Genomic DNA, 21,167 nt, shown 5'->3' with positions numbered 1-21,167 from the left:
CCCTACACCTAACACTACAGGCAATTTAGCACGGCCAATTCACCTAACTGGCACATTTTTGGACTGTGGGAGGAAATCCACGCAGACACAGGGAGAATGTGCAAACTCCACACAGACAGTTGCCTGAGGCAGGAATTGAACCCGGGTCTCTGGCGCTGTGAGGCAGCAGTGCTAACCACTGTGCCACCATGCCACCCACAACAGTTAGGACAGCAGTCAAATTGGGGCACCAATACCTGCAAGTTCTTTTTCAAGTCACGTACTACTCTGACTCAGAAATGCCATGACTTCACTGTTTAAAATCCTGGATCATCCCACCTAACAGAAAACAGTAATTCAAGATTTGTGAGAAGATTTGTAGCTCGGGTGCTCGTTATTGTGGTTCTGTTTGCTGAGTTGGGAATTTGTGTTGCAGACGTTTCTTCCCCTGTCTAGGTGACATCCTCAGTGCTTTGGAGCCCCCTGTGAAGCACTTCTGTGATGTTTCCTCCAGCATTTATAGTGATTTGTACCTGCCGCTTCCGGTTGTCAGTTCCAGCTGACCTGATACCCAGCATGAGCAAAATCAATGTAGTGTACAAAATCCCATGCAAGGACTGCACAAAACACTACATCGGACAAACAGGAAGACAGCTAACGATCCGCATCCATGAACACCAACTAGCCACGAAACGATACGACCAGCTATCCTTAGTAGCTACACACGCAGATGACAAGCAACATGAATTCGACTGGGACAACACTACTATTATAGGACAAGCCAAACAGAGAACAGCCAGGGAATTCCTAGAGGCATGGCACTCATCCACAGATTCAATCAATAAGCACATCGACCTGGACCCAATATACCGGCCACTGCAGCGGACAGCTGGAACTGACAACCGGAAGCGGCAGATTCAAACCACTATAAATGCCAAAGGAAACATCACAGAAGCGCTTCACAGGAGGCTCCCAAGCACTGAGGATGTCACCTAGACAGGAGACGAAACATCTGCAACACAAATTCCCAGCTCGGCGAACAGAACCACAACAGTAATTCAAGACGCAACTTGGCTGCCAACCTCCCAAAGGTAACAGACAATGGACAAAAAATGATGTCCTTGCTCATGACATTCATATCCTAGCAGTGAGTATATAAAAAATGCAAACAAACCAGCAGAGCCAGAGCCCGTGATTAGGGAGTGATAAATATCTTCAGCTTTCAGTACACTCAGGAGTGACAATATCAACAACAGATACATCTCTTTCCAAATAAAATTTGGATAATTGTGATATCTCTGCTGCTTAATGACATTGTGCATGCCAGTATTTGATTGGACACAATAATGGGATTATGGTGGAACCATATTTAACTCGTCAGACTGAAATTGTGTTACAAGATTCACTTTTGCTTCCAATATTAGAGCAACAAGTGAAAAGCCTTTAAAAAAATTGGTGAAATGAAATGTACAGAACCACAGGAATTGTGCAAAGTTTGCTGCTAGGATCTTGAGGGTTTTCTTGGGCTAACACCCAGAGGCATTAGGTTAAGTAATTGAAAAAAAAATCCAAAGACCAGCCAGCCAGGGTGGAACACAAACGAGAGAAAAAAATTGTTTTTTTTTTCCTGAATTGAAGGTTATATTGTATTTATTTATGTAAAAGTGAACATTCCAATCATCCCAATTTCCTGTAATACTTTGGGGAACAACCATGTGTAGGTAGGGTGCAGATTGAGGAGAAACATATGTCCCTTGCTTTAAAGCATGTTATACTCATGCTATATAAATCCTCAGGGCCATATTTTGGCTCAGTGCCATTTTCATAGAAAGTTTCTCACTGTGAGGCCCAGTGAGTCTTTCCGCATGATCATCACAATTTTGCCTCATTAACTACTTTGCACGGTCCTCTAGCATACCTTTCATTGTATGCTGTCCTGATTCTACCATTCACTGTAGTTGTACGTATTTACTACCGCTGGAATATCCCTTGATTTCTAGTACAGATGTTATCTTTAAATAGTCATTGTGCACCCAGTCAAACACTGACAGTCTGGAGCTGCCCTGCACAGTTTGTGACATTTACCCTGGATTTGGCAGATAAGGGGAAATTGGTGCCATGCTTTGCAGACAATATCCTGGAGGTCCTTGTGCATAGCATGTTACAGTGGAGAGCTGTCCTCCTTCCCTGCGGACTAGCAGTTCCTAACAGCTATGCCAACCAGTTTCACGTCACCTAAGCTCCCCTCTTTTGTTTCACTCTAGGAGAAAACAGCACACAGTAGGGCAGAAGGAGCCAAGAAATTGATGGCATGCCTAATATTCATCTCATCAGCTGCTATGAGTAGAGGATCCAGACCTTGACTATCCTGAGTGGCTGACTGACATGCTCTTGCCCCTAGACTGAGATCAGATGAAGTCCTTGACCAATTGTACATGAGCTCCCCCTGACTGATGGTCACTCTCTAGACTTAACTGAGGGCTACTGCACCTCAATGTTTTGAGACTTAGTCAGTTGGTTGTTGCACATGCATTACATGCTCTGCATTGGCTGCTGGTGTAGGTGGTGGGTGTGACTTTGATAGAGGCCACAGCATCTTGACTAATGACAGCTGACAACCATGACAAGCTGCCTGGCTTTCCATCTGCACTCAATGACAAAGCAATACAACAGCACCATACACCTTTAAGCGGTGGCTGAGCCAGGGGGTAAAGTAGAAAAAGGCACAGCAAGGCATGGATGGATGTAAACAAGCAGTTAAACACAAACTGATTGTCTGCTAAGAGAATGGGTGAATGGAACTGAAATATTGCCTGGTCAATCTGTGAGCTGGGTGCTTGTCTCAATGCACAAAGTGCAGCATGACAATGAAAGGTGCTGGTGCACTCCAAATTGCATCACTGAAGTGTAAAAGCATATTGGAAATAGATTAGAGACATGTCAAGATGATATAGGGAGGCTGGCATGTAGCAAATGCCAAGGTCCATTCACATGGGTGCACATAATCACAACCCATGCAGCGCGTCCTGAGATATTGGTGCTAAGTTGCCCAAGATGGAGGTCCAGTGGAGCAAGCCATGAGCTGGATTCATCAGCTACCCTTTCAGACTTTCATGTCAAGAATTCTCTAGTTTCCTCGTGGCAGAAAGAAGCCTCATATTAATGAGGCAAGGCTACAGAATAAAGGTAAAGTTGCCACAGTCCTACTGGACCATAGGGCTGTTCGCTCATTATACAGATGGTGGTGGTTTCACCTGAGGGCCATCATAGCAATGGGAGAGGTTGGGAAGGAGAGTCCTTCACGGTAACCTCAGTTGGTGCAGGAATTCAATTCTTGGTGTTGACATTACTCTGCGTCGCAAATCAGCCATCCAGCCAACTCAGCAAACTGACCTCTGGTTGATATACTAATGAGGATAACAATGAGGCCTCTGTTATTAAGTCTCTACTGAGAACCTTTCGGACTTTGTTGAAATATTCAACAATTTGGTCTTAACATCAGAAAGAGTCTCAATTGGGATTGCAGCCAATTTTACCCAATTTCCCACCATTGGCCACATCATTAGGACCTAGGAAAATTCCACCCATACAGATTGAAATGTTAAGTTTGAAGACATGACTGTCAAATGTTAATCATGATGTGGAAGTGCCTCTGTTGGAATGGGGCAGACAAAGCCAGAAGTCATATGACACTAGGTTTTTGTCCAAAAGCTTTATTTGAAATCACAAGCTTTTGGAGCATGGCTCCTTCATCAGTGAAATCACCTGATGAAGGAAGGGTCTATGTTCCAAAAACTGGTGATTGCAAATGAACCTATTGGCCCATAACCTGGTGTCATGTGACTTCTGACTTCGTCAAATGATAAGAACAAGTTCTGGATTATTAAAAAGAACAAAGAATGTTCTAAGGAGACAATCATTCATATATGCAATTAAAACAGAATTAACATCCAAAACACATCTCTTGCTCTATGTGAAGAAGCTGTTAATATTATGGATGAACTTTCCATTTCCATTCAAAACAGTCTATAAGAAATACAGTAATGAAGCTTTACACAACACCTATCATCCCTGTGGTATCTTGTCTCACACAGGAAACTGAAGTATTAAGCATCATTAATTGAGCTGTATTGCAATCCATTAGGCTATGGGAAATCTGTAACTTGCCTGTTGGTACCCCAAGTTTTCCTGTACTCCCAGCAACCACCAGGGTCAAATTCGTGAGACATCTATTCTTGCTACTGTTGCCTCCAGCTTCACCCTGTTGTTATGCCACCTAATGTAGAAAGAAATAATGACATTTTGGTCATTAGGCCTGCTTTAGCCATAATTTGAGGAAATAACCTTGCTCACTTTTCTATATTTTTTTTCTCTCAACCTCTATCTCTCAAAGGAAGGAGAACTCACATTCAAATTATTTGGTGGACCTTCCAGTTTTAGTTGGGGCTGCGGTGGATCAGTCATGTGCCTACCCACCAAGCTTGGTGTTTCTTTCCCATTGACCCACCATGACCAGCTTTACACCTCCTGCTTAAACTGAAAGTCACATGCATCACACTGTGCATCCTACCACAAACCCAGACATAAATATAAAATATACATATATTCCAGAGACCACTGTTATATGCTTAAATAATACATATATGCTTCCCTTCAAGAAGCACGGTTGTACTTAAGATGATTACTTAAAATCTTGTATGTACCAATCTCCCAATTAACATTTTGCAGATTAGTGCTTAATAATTGAATTGAGCTACATAAATTCATGAAGATCTATGCTGAGATAAATTCTGCCTATAGTTTCAGATTACAATGTGAAGGAAATCAAATGGGATAATTAATCTGCTGGCTTTTTAAACATTAAAATGCAGAAATGTAATATTGATAAAATGCCTTATAAACAAAATATCTAATGCATCACATTGACTGAATATATAATTTTGTATCATTCCCCATAAAGATTTATCATGAACATAGTTCACAGAATTAATTCTTTCAGATATCAATGCATCTAATATATTGCATTCATCAATAATAACATTTTATTTAGCCTGTTTTTACTGTATATGAAAGGATGAGATGTTATATAATGAAATGTCTGTCTGAAAAGCAAATTCTCTATTCCCAACAGATTCTCTGCAATTGTAATTTGTCTCCATGTCAATCTTGTTCCACACATATTTTAGCCAGTATCTCACAAATGCTATTATAAAACACAGTGAGTAGAAACACATGGTCTTAGTCGCTAAAGAAAAGGAATGATTAAGGCATGCCCCACAAAGCATTACAGACTGATCTAAATGCTGAATGTGAGCCAAACAGTGCAAAAGCTGCTAACTCTGTAATGTCATAAGCTCCTCTTTTCAACAGCTTCCACAAATGAATGCCATGATAAGTACTGTGACAGAAATTTTGAAAAATAATACAGGGAACATATCAATTCAGTATGGTTCCTCTGGAAATTTTTTATATGACAGGCTTATTAATGGGGTGTTGCTATTTTTTATATCTTGTTCCATGGGCACTGAGGTAGGGAATTAATCATTGTTATATTTGGCCATGGTAGACATTTGAGGCTTAATGATTTATAAGTGATTTAAGTTCATTTAGAATCATAGAATTCCTACAGTGTGGAAAGAGACTACTTGACCCAACCATTCTGCACTGACTCTCTGAAGAGTAACCCACCCTATCCCTGTAAGCCAATTTTAGCCATGGCTAACCCATCCAGAGTGCACATCCCTGGACACTATGGGGCAATTTAGCATGGACAATCCAACCAACCTGCACATCTTTGGACTGTGGGAGAAAACTGAAGCACCCGGAGGAAAACTATGCATTCACGGGGAGAATGTGCAAACTCCACACAGAAGTCACCCAAGGCTGAAATCGGACCCAAATCCCTGACACTATGAGATAACAGTACTAAGCACTGAACCTTCCGTTTAGGTCTTGTTATGATTGGATACATTACACATCAACAAATTACATGATTTAAAAAAAAATCAAATTTAGCAAAGTAAAACATGATACAACAGACCTCAATTTTTGAAATGATTTGCAGTAACATATATGCTGACTGATATGTTATATATTTAAGTTTAATTTAATGCACAGTAATCAAATTAGCATGTGAAGGGAATCAATGGTTACAGAGAATATTAAGGCTTTCCAAGCCACTGAGATCTATCCTGGATTCTAGGCAGCAAAGAAATCCCACTTACATGACCAATGCTTTGTTGTTATTGCATAAAGTATAACATTTGTAGGAATATCTATCTTTACAATCAAATGGTCGTTCCAGTCTCCATGGAAATAAAGATATGAGCTCTCACCTTCTCAATCTATAAAGAAATTTGGACAGACTTCAACTTTCTTAATTGCTCCAGAGCACAAACTATAAATACTATACATTCATTCATGCTGTAAGCTGTTTTTCTGCATTCATGATTCGGAGATGCCGGTGTTGGACTGGGGTGTACAAAGTTAAAAATCACACAACACCAGGTTAAACCTGTTGGACTATAGCTGGAAATGTGTTGCTGGAAAAGCGCAGCAGGTCAGGCAGCATCCAGGGAACAGGAGAATCGACGTTTCGGGCATAAGCCATTCTTCAGGAATGAGGAAAGTTTGTCCAGCAGGCTAAGATAAAAGGTAGGGAGGAGGGACTTGGGGGAGGGGTGTCGGAAATGTGATAGGTGGAAAGAGGTCAAGGTGAGGGTGATAGGTCAGACTGGGGTGGGGGCGGAGAGGTCGGGAAGAAGATTGCAGGTTAGGAAGGCGGTGCTGAATTTGATGGATTTGACTGAGACAGGGTGGGGGGAGGGGAAATGAGGAAACTGGTGAAATCCGAGTTCATCCCTTGTGGTTGGAGCGTTCCTAGCCGGAAGATGAGGCGTTCTTCCTCCAACCGTCGTTTTGTTGTGGTCTGACGATGGAGGAGTCCAAAGACTATAACCTGGTGTTGTGTGATTTTTAACTTTCTGCATTCAGGCATTGTTTCAGAGCTGTTGCTGCATAATGATAATGATAATGTAACTGATAATGTAAATAGGTGGGTTTCTGTCATAGTACAGCAGAGTACATGCTGAAAATGGATTTCAGATATACTGAATTGAAAAACAAACCATAAGTACTTCCTCAGTGCACTCAGATAAACAAGTTTTGTGCAAGCGATTGTGCGATGGACAATTCTTTAATATGTAATACTCTTGTTCTACTTATGTGTCTATCCAGGTAGCAGTCTGAAGCACAGTTACAGTAATTATGGTAATTCATTTGTCTGTCCCCTAGAACTGTGTCAATTGTTCTATATTCTGTAATGAGCATTGTTTTTCTCTTTTAAAATTTAAAGGTATGTCACAATGATTAGTATGACCTGCATCTTATGACAAAAGAAGAAAAAAATGAATAACTTGCATTTGTATTGCCTTGCAGCAAAATACTTCACACAAAAATGGGATATGTTGGTGGCTGAGGGTGTAATTTTAACATTAATGCACTGAAGACTGGACAGCTCAGTAATACAGAACAAACTTGCACTCTGGGTCCTTCATCAGCCCGATTCTTCACTGATGCAGAAGCAAGTGGGACTTTGAAGCTCGCAAGTTCAGGCAGGCTTAATCATCAAACCTAGAAGGAGGAGGAGGGGCAGGAAATGGGGAGTAACAATCCATGGACCCAAGGGAGATCAATCTCTAACCTTGGAGGGGAATTCCAATCCTGACAGAATCCAATCCCTGATGTTGGGTTGTGCTGTGGGGCCATTCCAATTGGTTGGACCTTTGATGTCAGATCCTGAAGTAGGGGTGGGGTTCTGGTCAATAGCCCTCAGAAGACCGAGGTTTCAACAGCTAATGCCATGGTTGGGGTCAGATCCAGGGATGGTAAAGTCTGTTTTTGAGGGAGTCTGAGGAGTATGTTGGGAAGGAATGGTTTTGATGGGGAAGAGTTTATAATATCAGGAGGAAGCAGGAAGGAGTGTTGTGAAGACACTTGGGTTCTATCCAAGGAGATTCTTACTTCACTGTAGCTGCCAGTATTCTCAAGACAAAGCAATCCAAACCAGAGGCTGTGATGAAAGGTCACAGACTTCTAGCATTAATTCTATTTCCTTCCACAGATGCTGCTTGACCTTCTGAGTGTTTCCAACATTTTCTGACTTTAAGTCTTCCAGCCTTATTAACATACATTAAGTGCCAACCGGTCTCCTGAGAACATGCTGGATGCCCACCTGAATAAGATCTGCAAGTTGGCAAATTGTATCCACTTCCTGACACTTCTTTAAAAATCTATTTAACCCTCCATCTGCACAGAATCCTACCCGCTTCTCCAATCAGTTTGTTTAAATAGTAACATGTTATAAATGTTAATAGTGCAACTGTGTGGTGCACAGTAAGGTTCTGCAATTAAAATGAATCCAAATTAATCATCTTTTTGATGTTGTTTAAGAAAGAGAGGTATTGGCTAGGATACCAGTGAGCATTGTCCATTAATTCACTCTAGATTAGAGTGGTGCTGTAAAAGCATAGCAGGTCAGGCAGCATCTGAGGAATAGGAAAATTGATGTTTCGGGCAAAAGCCCTTCATCAGGATTGAACAGGAATTTGAACACTAATTCACTCTAGTTCATTCTACATCATAAATCGGTTCAGTTTGTTCCTGATTTGGAATTCACTTTAATTTTGTGCCATAGTCACAATAACCTCAACAGTAAATTCTCAATATAACTTCCTCAATGGCATAAGCCATCTATGGTCCTTCTGTGTTTTCACACCCTTTTAAATTAAGTACTTAATTCTGATGGATCTTGTGACAACTTCTCTGTGCAGTTTCCTCATCGGTTTGTATGAGGTACTGATACAATTCAAGGTCTGTGCCATTAAAAAAACATTTGAATGAGAGAACATTGACCACTCAATTAGATTAGTAATGAATCTAACTGATGTCCTATTGCTTCCCAGTATAGAGGTCTCCTCCCCGAAATGTTACATCTTGAAAAGTTGCATGGTGGTGCCAACCCTTCAGGAAAATGGTATACCATGCTCTGAAGTAAATTTTTTCACTGTATAAAAGGGTTAAGTCTGATTATGTGATATGCAGTATAGAGCATAGCATGAAGTGATGCCATGTCACATGGTCTTGTCTCTTACAGCCATGTGGCAAGGTGGCACTACAGTAAAAATGTTTCTAAAATAAAGTTAATGTTTTCCTTAACACGGCAGTCTCTGTCAATGTTGTTTAGGAACACAATGAGACAAAGAGCAAGCATGCCTCCCAACGTGTCTCCACCTCAATGGCAAAGCTCAGTTCAATATAACACTGAAGCCACAAAAACTAACAAGTAAAATTGAAAGGGATAGTAAGAGCTTCTTTAAATATTTTAAACTGATATTCTCTCCTTTACTTATGTCACATCCTCAGTTACATGATTTACATGAATTGCTTTAAACCACATCTGCCCCAAGGTTCTCTCTACTTGGTTTACATTATTTGAATCGTTTACTTTTATTTATTTGTACAGTCTTTGTGATCCCTAATATCACTATTACCATCATTATCACCAATATCATTGTTATCGTCACCTCCCCAAACCTTCCTCTGACCCCTGAAAGTCTCAAAATCTCTCAAGTTGAGATGATCTGAATCTTTCACTGGACATTCCAAACTGGTTTGCTGGAGTTCAATGCTAGGTTGATGGTGGTGTACAATGTCTGGAATTGTGCCACACTTGATTTTATTGGAGCTTGCCTCCAGTTGCTAGTAATTTGTTGGCTATTGATGTAAACTAAGAAGCTACATCTTCTACTAGAGTAAGATTTGTTTCTGCCCAGTCAACTGCTGCTCTCAAGTGCGTACTTGCCATTATTTGCAACTTGCCTGGAACATAGACTGTACCATAGTTGTCACTCATCAGCCTAAACCTGAACGTCTTTACACAGAAAGGCATTTATGACATTTCTTTCAATCCCAAAGGCTTATAGTTCATCTTGACCTGGAATTTCAGTCCCATGAGGTACTCTGTGAACTTTTCACACTCCCAAATAACTGTTAACCCTTCCTTCTCAGTTGTTGAATATCTTTTCAGGCTCTATCAAAGCTCTCAATATAAAATAAACCAGATTATTGTATTCTATCCATTTGTAATTGAATAAGGATTGCTCCAGCTATCATGGCGAAGAAAACTGGATTGTAATGTGCTGAAACTGGTACTAGAATGGAACTTCTTTTTAATCTTTTCAAAAGCCTATGTCTGTCCTGACTCCAATACTGTTACTTTTACAAAAGCATTCTGAAAAATTGAGTAAGATTGGTTATGTTAAGGTGATATCCCACTTGATTGACTATGCTTAAGGAATGCTGTACATCATTTACGCATGGGGCCAGGAATTAACTAGTTACGGATGTCTATCTTGGATTTGCTATGATGCCTTGTTCTTGGCTAGTGTGTCATAGAAATGTCATTGTTGTTCTGGAGAAATGAGATTTCTCATTTAGTGTTAGTCCTACGTTCTATTGTGCCCTCAACACATCAAACCTGCTGGTCATTTTGTTTGGGTTTTTGTAATTCTGCAAGTGGTTTCCTGTTTTTCTTTTAGGGCCCTCAACATTGACCCTTTCGAAAACACCTGGTGCTGAAAAGCTCCCAAATGATAGATACTTGAAACAATTCCATCTGAATTGTATAATCAATGGAGTCAACGTATTTGACTGTTGGTCGGAGGATGTCAGAAACCACTTTTGTCATTCAGGTTTGTGATAAATTACTTGTTGTCAATTTTCCCAAACTATCATCTACTAATCAAAAAGGATTGATTTCTCTCCTAACACCTTTGCTTAACTGAGTGAGATCCACATATAATCTTATTTCTCCATTTGTCTTGCTAAAACATCAATATCCATGCACACTGTTGTGTCAACACTGTTACTGGTGATATGACCAATCATGATGTCTAACTATAATTTTTACTTTTATAATCAAAGGATAAGGACTTTCCTTTGTAGTCTAAAGGAAGATGGTTTTAGCATCCTCATATACAGTAATGCGGTACTCTTGCTCTAATTTACCTAAGTATTTCAACAGCTTTGGAAGCTACAGCAAAAATTCTCTCCTGTCTCCATTCAGAAGGTAGCCATGATGAGGAAGTGCTGGTGTTGGACTGGAGTGGACAAAGTTAACAATCACACAACACCAGGTTATAGTACAACAGGTTTATTTGAAAGTACAAGCTGCTCCTTCGTCAGGTAGCTTAGTGGGGCAGGATCATAGGATACACTATCTTTTACTATAAAATCTGTGTCTTATGATCCTGTCCCACTAGCTATCTGATGAAGGAACAGCACTCAGAATGCTAGTGCTTCCAAATAAACCTGTTGGACTATAAACTGATGTTTTTGATTTTTAACTTCATTCTGAAGCACTGTATTCACACTCTAACAGAACTACACAAATGAATGCACTTCTGCTCAACAATGAGGTATTTTTATTCCTCAGTATAGATAATGTTTCCCCAAACATTTCATTTTCTGCAATAAGCTTTGTGATGATTTGCCAGTTCACAAAGATCTATGTCTCCTGGGCTTCGGAGTTTATGTTTACTGATCTGACTCTCGTAGACTTCAATAATGGCAAGTTGTTTTGTGCTGACATTCTGTTTCTAAGTGTAAAGTTGACAATCCAGAACTTGTGTCAACTCCTTTACAAAACTCCTTTGAATGTCGTCTTCACCTTTTGTTCTGTATCTTTAATTTTTTGAACTATTTTCCTTGTAACATGATTTCCATTTCACTGGAAATGTACCTTTTCCAGGACATTCTCTTTGCTTTTGTGATTGCTGAGTTGATTTTAACTTATGACATTTTATGAAGTATCCCAACCAGCCATAGTTAAAATACTCAGCTCCCACTCATTGCACTTCTGTTTGGAACCACACCTTATCCATCCTAATTTGGTTGATGACATTGACTTCCACTCTTTTGGTATTTTGATGGACTTTCATGAAGGTCCTACCCATCTGAATGTATCGGATGAATCTCCAGTGTTCCCTTGTAGTACTGATCAACTTTGGGCCCTGATTTTAGCCTGCCTTGTCTGTATCAATGTTAACCCTTCCTAGTATTGAAGAAAGGCTGATGACTTCTCATCCCTCACAACAACCACTATATGGTCTCTCATAAATTCATCCTTAAAAATTCCATACTGTGAGAAACGAACCCACTTAATCAATAATTTTCAGTCCGAGTCAAAGAGTTCCGAAGCAGTACATTTATTCGAACATCTTTAAAGATAGGTGGCCCTACAGGAGAGACACATCTGACAGTAAAATACAGAGTTTTTTAATACTTTTCTGAGGGGTCTCTCAACACCCCTACACTAAGCAATAAACCTATCATAAGTGTCTATTTCATTCTATCCCCTTATTTGGTTATTATTTGCGCCTGTTATTCCTTTATTTGAACATTCCCTGCACCCAAGCCTAAGCCGATCATACTTATTAATTACCTCACTTGTTTTTCTTCAAATCTGCTTTATTTGGCGTGCTTGTTCGTTACAGCTTTCCTGTTATTTTGTCCCGTTCCTCTTTTCTTTTCTAGCTTTCTGACTTCTGAGATCACCCTTTACTATTTTGATAGTCCAAAAAGCAGACCTACAAACTATGAGCTTATTATGAAATGCCCCTCCTGCTTTTTTTGTGGTCAGCTATAACACTCAAAGTTATTTCTTAGCTTAAAACTATTTCTTTAAAAGACCCTCTATATTTGTTAAAATCAACATACACCTGACAACCTGAAATTTTTCTCTCTCACATACCCACCGCATCCTGCTAGACAATACAAATCCAATACACAGGCTTCTTCTGATTCTCTAAAATGCTGAGGTCACTTATTAAATCTTGCCTGTTCTATCAGTACGTTGGGGGGGCTGAAATACTTGTTGAATGACTTAATCAGTGCAGCATACTCCACATACTTTGTTCTAAAGTCTGGCCAAAACAGCATAAGAAAATGTGCCAAGTTGATTATTCTGCTCCATTATGTATAAGCCTGAAGCTTTTTTAAACCACTGATACTCCACCAATTGCATCCCTTGAACTCTGTTTTAACTTTCATTCTCCACTCTGGAGGTTTTCTCTCGAGCTGACATCATATTTTATCTTGTGCTTTAAGCCAATATTGCTTTCTGCATATTGTGAAGCCGGTTTAGAATATCTTGGGTTGTAGATATCTGTGCATACAATGTTCCTGAGGTCACTTATTCCTTATCAATAAATAAAGGTCGTCAACTCCTTATGTGCTGCCATGCGGTTTTATTTCGATGCAGGTTGTATCAGGTTCTCAATTGCTTCTCTCTAGTGTATTGTCTAAGACCCTTTTCCTTTACATCCTCATTAATTTCTCTTTCACCGATGTTAGAGTTATGTCGTATTACATCATCAGGATTAACGTGAACTTTATTAAACTACAGGCACTGCCAGTAATAATGGAGTAATTAAAACTGAAATGAGTAAGAGCCAGAGTTTGAGGAGCACTGATATGCCTGTATTTTTGGATTGGAGGATATTATGAGGATCGAGAGGGAGTAGAATATGGAATGATCTGAAAACAAGGAAAATGTTACCATTAAGACTTTGCTCAATTGTAAGCCGATATAATCAGCAAGCACGAGGATAATAATTGGTGAAGTGGACTTGGTGAGAATTAGAATTCAAACAGAATAGTTTTATTTCCTTTGTTTGATGAATATACAGATGATTAGAAAGCTACATTAGTTTTCCATTTGCATTTTTCAGATTGAAAACATTGACTGATTTCAATTTTGGCAATATTTCTTTAAAGATGAGACAGTACTTGATCAGGAAGAACAAACTAGCTCAAGTTTGAGATCAGTTTACATTTACGGAGGGTGGAAATTAGGAGGTAGCCTGCAGTGTAGAAGGGCTGAAGAAGGGCTTATGCCCGAAACGTCGATTCTCCTGTTCCTTGGATGCTGCCTGACCTGCTGCGCTTTTCCAGCAACACATTTTCAGTGTATTTGAATAGTCAGGTCTGGTGGTAACAAAAACATGAGTGAGGGCTTCCTCAGTAGGTGAACTGAGGCAAGGAGGAAGCTGGCTAATCTTACAGACATACAAACAGAAAGTCTTAGCAATGCTTTAACTATGTAGTCAGAAGATTGTCATCAGTCTGATTCACCCTCAGTTGCCGGAAAGTGGAATGGAGCCATTGGTACAGAAATGTTTGAAACAGAGATTGAAGACATTTGCTTCACTCCACCCAATATTCAATTGTAGAAACAATTCTGCTCATCCAACAACAAATTTATACTTAAATTGTAAAATTTGGGTATTGAATTTGGAATGTCTGCTAGATACAACTGTATAATATTTTATCAGTCTATGACCTGCTATAATGATCTGAATATAATTAGTTGCTTATTACATCTCATTTTCTGTTTGTAATTTTGTCTTGAGGAAAATGTTTCCTATCTTAAAATATAATGTCTGATGATGGGACTACTGCAGCTATTTTCATGTGGATTAAATTTCAATGTATTACCATGAATTAGAAAATCATTTGATTGTATTAAGGTGACACCATGATGTGCATCCCAATGCAGAAAATCTGTGGCAGATACCTGGCCAACAGGGTTTCGCGCCCACAGATCTAAAGAATTTTGTAACTGCTGAATGATTGTAGAGAGCTTTCATATGTAACAACCAGCAAAGATGTGAAAATTGACAGGATTCAGAAGAGTGTGCACATCATGCTGGTTCTGTCTGACAGTCGACAATAGACTGTTGAAGTGATTAAATTATTCCCATTGCAAAATATTGCTAAAGGTGGAAATCTGAAATACAAACAGTAATGGTTGGAAATATTCAGCAGGTCAGGCAGCATCAGTGAAGAGAGAGAAAAAAGTCAGCATTTCAGCTCTGTGACCTTGCATCAAAGCTCAATAAATTTATCCATTTGAATCAGCAAGGACCAAACAAAAAGCATTCTACCAGACAGTTCAGCAATATATACATCCTGGTCAAGTACTTGGCCCATTATAAACAATCATGTTAAAACTAAAATCAGCCAATGTTGTTAAAATGAAAACAAGAAAATGGAGAACAAGTCATCTTCTAATCAGCTGTGTGCCCATCACACAAAAGAAATCAAGAGAAAAAACAAAATGGAGTCATCTAACAGTAATTAGGGATTAAAACATGTGTCCACAATAAGAGCCATGGGGGATGAAAATAATTGCAACAAATGTTTCAAATGCAAATACTTCGATTAAATGGGTAAAAGAATAGGAAAATTGCAGTCTCCTGAGACAGTGACTGTGGAATTGTTGCACTGTTTGCTGTTATGTAATTTATGGACGCCCACATGTTACTGTGACAAGCCAGCTGAGGTACATTCACTATCTACTACCTCCTGATAGTTCAAATTATCAAGAAACAATTATGATTTGTAACAACTTTATTTTAACATTTCAACTAGCCATGGCTTTTTCAGAAAAAAATATTTTTGGTTTCAAAGGTTGAATCAAAACATTACACGATACCCAAGTGACACTGATTTATTTACTTGAATGTTTTGCTTATTTGCACCTCTCCAGAATCCTTAAGCAGTTTGTGTTCAGCTCAGGGAAAGGACATAGAGGGATCTTTTAATATGATCCTACATTAGCTGTAATGGCCGAGCAAGACTATCAATCCATAGCAGATTGTGAACTTGTTAATTACCCTGAGGAGATATTCAGGTAAATATGGAGATTTGTTTTGTACAAAGTTGAATCATAGAATATGCATAATGCTGAAAAGGTGCACCAAAAAGCATCAAGAAACAATATTTGCTTGAATAAAGGCATGTGTCCACAGACTCTCCGGGAAGTAAGTATCTCATCTGCTTAGGTTGCCTGTGAACAAGGTATAAATCTACCCCTGTTAAAACTGTAGCTTTCTCAGCTTTAGTCTTTTCTTGCATTACATGCATAATGGATACATTGGCCACAAGTTACCACAACTGCAATCCAATTTACAGAAATTACTTGCATGTTCAGATTTCCATTCAAACATATTTGACTAATGCATAAAATAAAATTTGCTATCAAGCAGCACACTTGGAGCATTTGAAAAAGTTACTTTGTTTTTGCAAAAATATTCTTTGATACTCTTCACGGTATTAACCTGCTGCATTTTTATTGAAACAGCTGAAACAGTATACAACAAAAATTAGGTATCTTTCATCAGAATGTCAAATTAACCATCTATGAACAACCCAATTTTAAAGAATGGCAAATGATTTCAAAAGTTGTACTGGACTATTAACTATTTACATTGATATTCAATATCTCTGTAAATTTAAAATTACATTTGAATGCTTTTAAAATACAGCTATCAGTCTCCCAACCCTTAAAAAAAGCTTAATTTTAAGAGCTTCTTTATTGATCCAAAAATGAGTAAAATTAGGAAAACTTGTATTTGTGATTATTTTGATGTTATTATTTGGCCAGTTTTGTGGATGAGGCCAGTTTCTAGACTTGCCTGACACTCAGGATTCTGGGAGCATTATGACTTCACACGTGCTACCCCTCGTTTGCAGCCATATATCGTCTCCTTGGATAGGCTAAACACCAGAAAGAAAAATAAGGTTCAATAAGGGAACTCAAACAGAAATTCTCTCTGATTTTCTTTGTCAATCTAAACGAACTCAGGAGATCTCATTAATAATGCATATGTTAAGTAATAAATATTACTTTGAGGTTAAATTATTTACCTCATCAAAGAACCCAACCCACTTCCTCTTGAAACTAATGCCATAAATGGGTAATTATGTGTGTGTGTTTTGTATATAAAGCTAATCAGGCTTTAAAATAGGTACAAGGGGCTGAATCTTACTTTTTTTTTTGGACAAGTGATTTGCATTGAGTTTTTGAAGGGATTTCCATTGCAAGGTCTCATGAACTTTTCTCTCCTTATCTTATCAGGACCACCTCCTTGAATATCTTCCTCACCAGTATTGTGTCCTTCACATCCAGTTCTTATCATGTGCCATTCGCAGGCCAACTACCCACTCAACAGATATTCGCTGAAAGACTGACAGTCCATGTTCCTGTGCCATGACTGAATGGCCATTGTGCACTTGGACAATGTCCACCATCTGGTCTGAAAGACTTATCCACCTTCAGACCTTTCAGCTTCCCCTGCATCTTCTCCTGAGTGATGGCCACTATGCTCACCTCTGCCCCCGATTGTTTTGAAGTTCTCATAGGCAAAAACAATGACTGCAGATGCTGGAAACCAGATTTTGGATTAGTGGTGCTGGAAGAGCACAGCAGTTCAGGCAGCATCCAAGGAGCAGCAAAATCGACGTTCTTGAAGTTCTCATATGCTACTGGTGTCTGCATCAGTTTTCACGGTGGGAAAGTATCTATTCAGTTCCTTCACCATTTCTTTGTTCTCCATTACTACTTCTCTTGTCTCATTCTTCAGGAGTCTAATATTCACTCTTGCCTTTCTCTTACCTTTCAGATATTAACAAAATCTTTTGCAATATTCTTTTCTATTACTAGCTCGCCTACCCTGATATTTCATCTTTTCCTCCCTTATTATTTATTTAGTTGTCCTCTGCTGGTTTATAAAATGTTTCCCAATCATTTGGCTGTCCACCAATCTTCCCATGTTTATGTTTATCTTTTGCTTTTCAGCTGTTCCTGACTCCCCTCGTCAGCCATGGTTGTCTCGTCCTCACCTTTACTTCTTTCTTCTCCCTTGGGAAGGCAAGCAACTGGAGAAATTTAAACATGAGCTTTTATTTACAGACACAGGAGAACAGAAATAAAACCAACAGAAGCTGACATTTACAGCATTAATGCAAACCTGATTTTGGCACCATGACCATGATAGTCTGCTGCATTAAGCTCTCCTCTATTGGAAGTGGGTGTCAATGGGTTCCTGTGTGGTTTGAATAATCTAATGTATCTGTCATGAACAAGGACAGCTTCTTCCTCCCCACTGTCCTCATTCCCCTCCTTCAAACACTTTTACCTTCCCCCTGCCAAGTTCCTCAGCAACCGGAATGTTACAACTTTGCTTGCTACAATTGTGCGCAGCAAAGCATGCCAGGATGATGCAGCACACTCAGTAAGTCCTATACTGGAAGGTTCCCCCAATCCCCACCACAACTAGCCCTCAGACCTGTTGAGGCAGCAGAACTGCATCTTCAGCAAACATGGTCTGCCCCACATGGTGCTGGTTGAGGCATGAGTAGCATTGTATCTGCACATTGTATCAGTCAGTGGGTTGTGCAATGATTTCATGACCCATAGTTACAGTGGGTATCCCTTGTCTCCCATGAACCACCTGAACTCTCAAACACACCAGGTATACTAGTGTGTTCCAAGGTCTAGGGGTCATGGGAGCTGCCAGGGGAATGGGCTCTTACCTCCAGGAAGTGATAATAGTGATCATATATCGCTTGAATATTAATCACATGGAACCTTTTCCTTTTGAAGAATTGTGCAGTGTTGTGATACAGCCGTCTCATCTGTGTGCAGTCAATGGTACCCTGCAGCTGAGGGAAGCCAACAATGTTACCAAAGCCCACTGCCTGGGCTGCAGCACTAACCTCATCATGGGGGTAACAAAGTGAACCACAAGACTTCACACAAATGGCATCGGACACTGTCCTGGTGAATGTGTGGGTGCAAAACCATAAGATCCCACTGAGGTCTCCCACTGGTCTCTGGAAAGAGTCAGTCTATACAGAGGTTCATGTGGCTGTCACCTTCACAGCCACCAGGAAAGGATAGTCTTAGACTCCTACAGCCCTCAGACTCTGTTGTAACAATAGCACAGTTCTGTCACAGTGTCTCAGAATATAAGGAGCCTGTGTCGACACTACACCTTGCTCATCTCCAGGAAACAAAGTTAGCATCAATAAAAATCTGGTCTTTCTGCTGACCCCTTGCATTCTGAGCAGCCTGATGGGAGTGACTTCTCCCTGACCACTACCTTGTCCTCCATGTTGGTATATCACTGGCCCTGGGCTTGCCGTCAGCTCTAGTCCTCCTGCATCTGTCTTTGCCCTGTTAGGAAGTCAGCCACAACAACCAACATTCCACCAATAGCAGGGCCAGTGGAAATGACCTATGTTGGCAACGTAAGGGGCGAAAGGGCAGGCTTCCTGATAGCATACCCTGCAGATCAGAGCTGCACACACTCCTTCACGCAGTCAGATATGCTGCTGCACCCTGCAAACGAGCATCATATCTCCATCATGCATTCAGCTTCAGCCTCAGTATTTGCAACAATTTGGTGAAGTTGCCATGCTGGCTGTGTGACCAACACATTCTATCAAAAAGGCAGCGATTGCAACTCTCTGAAATCCTTCCTATTCCAGGAAGACAACAAACACTCATCTTGTCACTGCATTCAATACAAGCCATCATTAAACTAACATGACAGATGCTGAAGGTGATGGTGTGCACCTCCCACTGCACCTTTGGTCAGCATTGGCTGCTAACTTCAGCATCATTAAGATGATGTTGTTCAATTTATAAACACTGATGTTGCAAATCACCATTGACCAACATTTGACGCCATAGCTGGGGGTTGTAAATGGCTGCTTTGTGTATTTGTTCCTTCAATGTCCTATTGTCTAGCAAACATGGATCCTGCTCTTTCACTCATCAATTGACACTGACCCTTGGTATTGTCCCAGTCATTTTCTAGTAGCATTTCACATCTGTGGAATGGAAGTGGCCACAGGGAATATAGCTCATAAACACCTTCAGTCCAGGCCATCCAAGGGTCCAAAACTCCTCCATGGTCCCCTTTTGCCTCGCATTACCCTGATAGTTCATTTCCATCCATGTGGACCATACACAATATTAAACTTCATCTCTGACTCTTGGTCCCATGAACCCCAGACTACATCTCAATGAAGTCCTAATCTATGCTGCCGCTTTACGGCGTTGGAGGATTGGGGGTGGGGGTGGGGGAGAGTCACTGTAACTAACCCTTAATCCATGGCCAACCATGCCCTATGATGTGATTTGATTCTACAATGTTGTTCCACATATTCCTTGAGTCTTCTTCATACTTGTCCTTGTCCCTGCCTCATGTCTCTACTTCCACCCTCCCCCAACCTCCAGTTTTGACTTGCCCATCACTTTTGGCAATGATGCCCTCCCCCCTCACCACTACAGGCACTCTCCAGAATGATCGAAGACCCAATCCTTAGGATTATATTCATAGAAGCATCGAATCCCTACAGTGTGGAAACAAGCCATCTGACCCAAAAAGTCTACACCAACCCTCCCAAGAGTATCCCATCCAAACCTTTCCCCAACTCTATTACACTACATTTCCCCTGACTAATGCACCTAACCTGCACATTTTTGGACTGTGGGAGGAAACCCATGGAGACATGGGGAGAATGTGCAAACTCCACACAGACAGTCGCCCGAGTCAGGAATCGAACCCAGGTTCATCGCACTGTGAGGCAGCAGTGCTAGCCACTGAGACACCGTGCTGCCCATACCCCAGACCTCTGATTGGCTGCAACAAACATGACCAAACCCCTGACCACTATCTTTGTAGATCCCCAATTGATGATAGCTGATTCCCCAGCTGCCAACTAGGTTCGATCTTTCGATACTTCTCATCTGATTCTGCCCCAAATCATGCGACAGCTATGCCACTCAGAGCCCAATAAAATGCCACCCAAGTAATCTCATAAAATGGCTTCAAGAACACATGCAACCTCTCTTGTGGATCCAACTACAGCCAAAACCAGATAGAGTAAGTTATCAGAGTTGTGCCTATCGCAAAAGGTCAATAAAGAATGCAACGATTCCAGGAGTGTCTATTTAGTCTCCAAAGATGTGAAGACTCAAAGGTTTCTGAAGAAGTAAACAGGAGATGTGAGGTACATCACCAGAATGATTGAGCCTGCTTTGTGGAACAAATGTCTCATCACAATTTATACTTGCAGCTATTTTGCCTGATTGCAATAAAACTGGCTGGAAACAGCCATTTTTAGCATAACTATCTGAACACCATCAGAGACATCTTGAAGTAGTCACCCTCTCAGTGGGGAGATGAAGGGAGACACCAAGGATAACATGGACTGAAACAGGCTACCAAGGTCCACAACCTGCAGAACCATAACATTCAATTAATGGAGTCTCC

General features: G+C 40.3%; 1 protein-coding gene across 6 annotated transcripts in view; it reads right to left on the bottom strand.

Moving 5' to 3' along the window:
* LOC122563199 (chemokine-like protein TAFA-5) overlaps positions 1–21,167 on the bottom strand; it is a 348,864-nt gene that overhangs the window by 21,402 nt on the left and 306,295 nt on the right. For 3 of the 6 annotated variants that reach the window (XR_015750996.1, XR_015750995.1, XR_015750994.1), the window contains 2 exons: positions 16,518–16,599; positions 4,147–4,255 (listed from right to left, as the gene is read on the bottom strand). The exons of 1 other annotated variant lie outside the window; for it this stretch is intronic. Coding sequence is in view for 1 of the 5 variants with exons in the window: in XM_043716744.2 (XP_043572679.1) it covers positions 16,525–16,599 (75 nt within the window). In the remaining 4 variants the exon portion in view is untranslated. The remainder of the gene's footprint in view (positions 1–4,146; positions 4,256–16,517; positions 16,600–21,167) is intronic. 2 more of the 6 variants (XR_015750997.1, XM_043716744.2) reach the window with 2 other exon arrangements.

Source organism: Chiloscyllium plagiosum, unplaced genomic scaffold (genome assembly GCF_037043375.1).
Source record: "Chiloscyllium plagiosum isolate Xiang-an unplaced genomic scaffold, Cpla_swu_hap1 HiC_scaffold_26, whole genome shotgun sequence".
Classification (NCBI taxonomy): Eukaryota; Metazoa; Chordata; class Chondrichthyes; order Orectolobiformes; family Hemiscylliidae; genus Chiloscyllium; species Chiloscyllium plagiosum.
The sequence above is the reverse complement of the archived record's forward strand: the minus strand, read 5'-3'. Positions and strand labels throughout refer to the sequence as shown.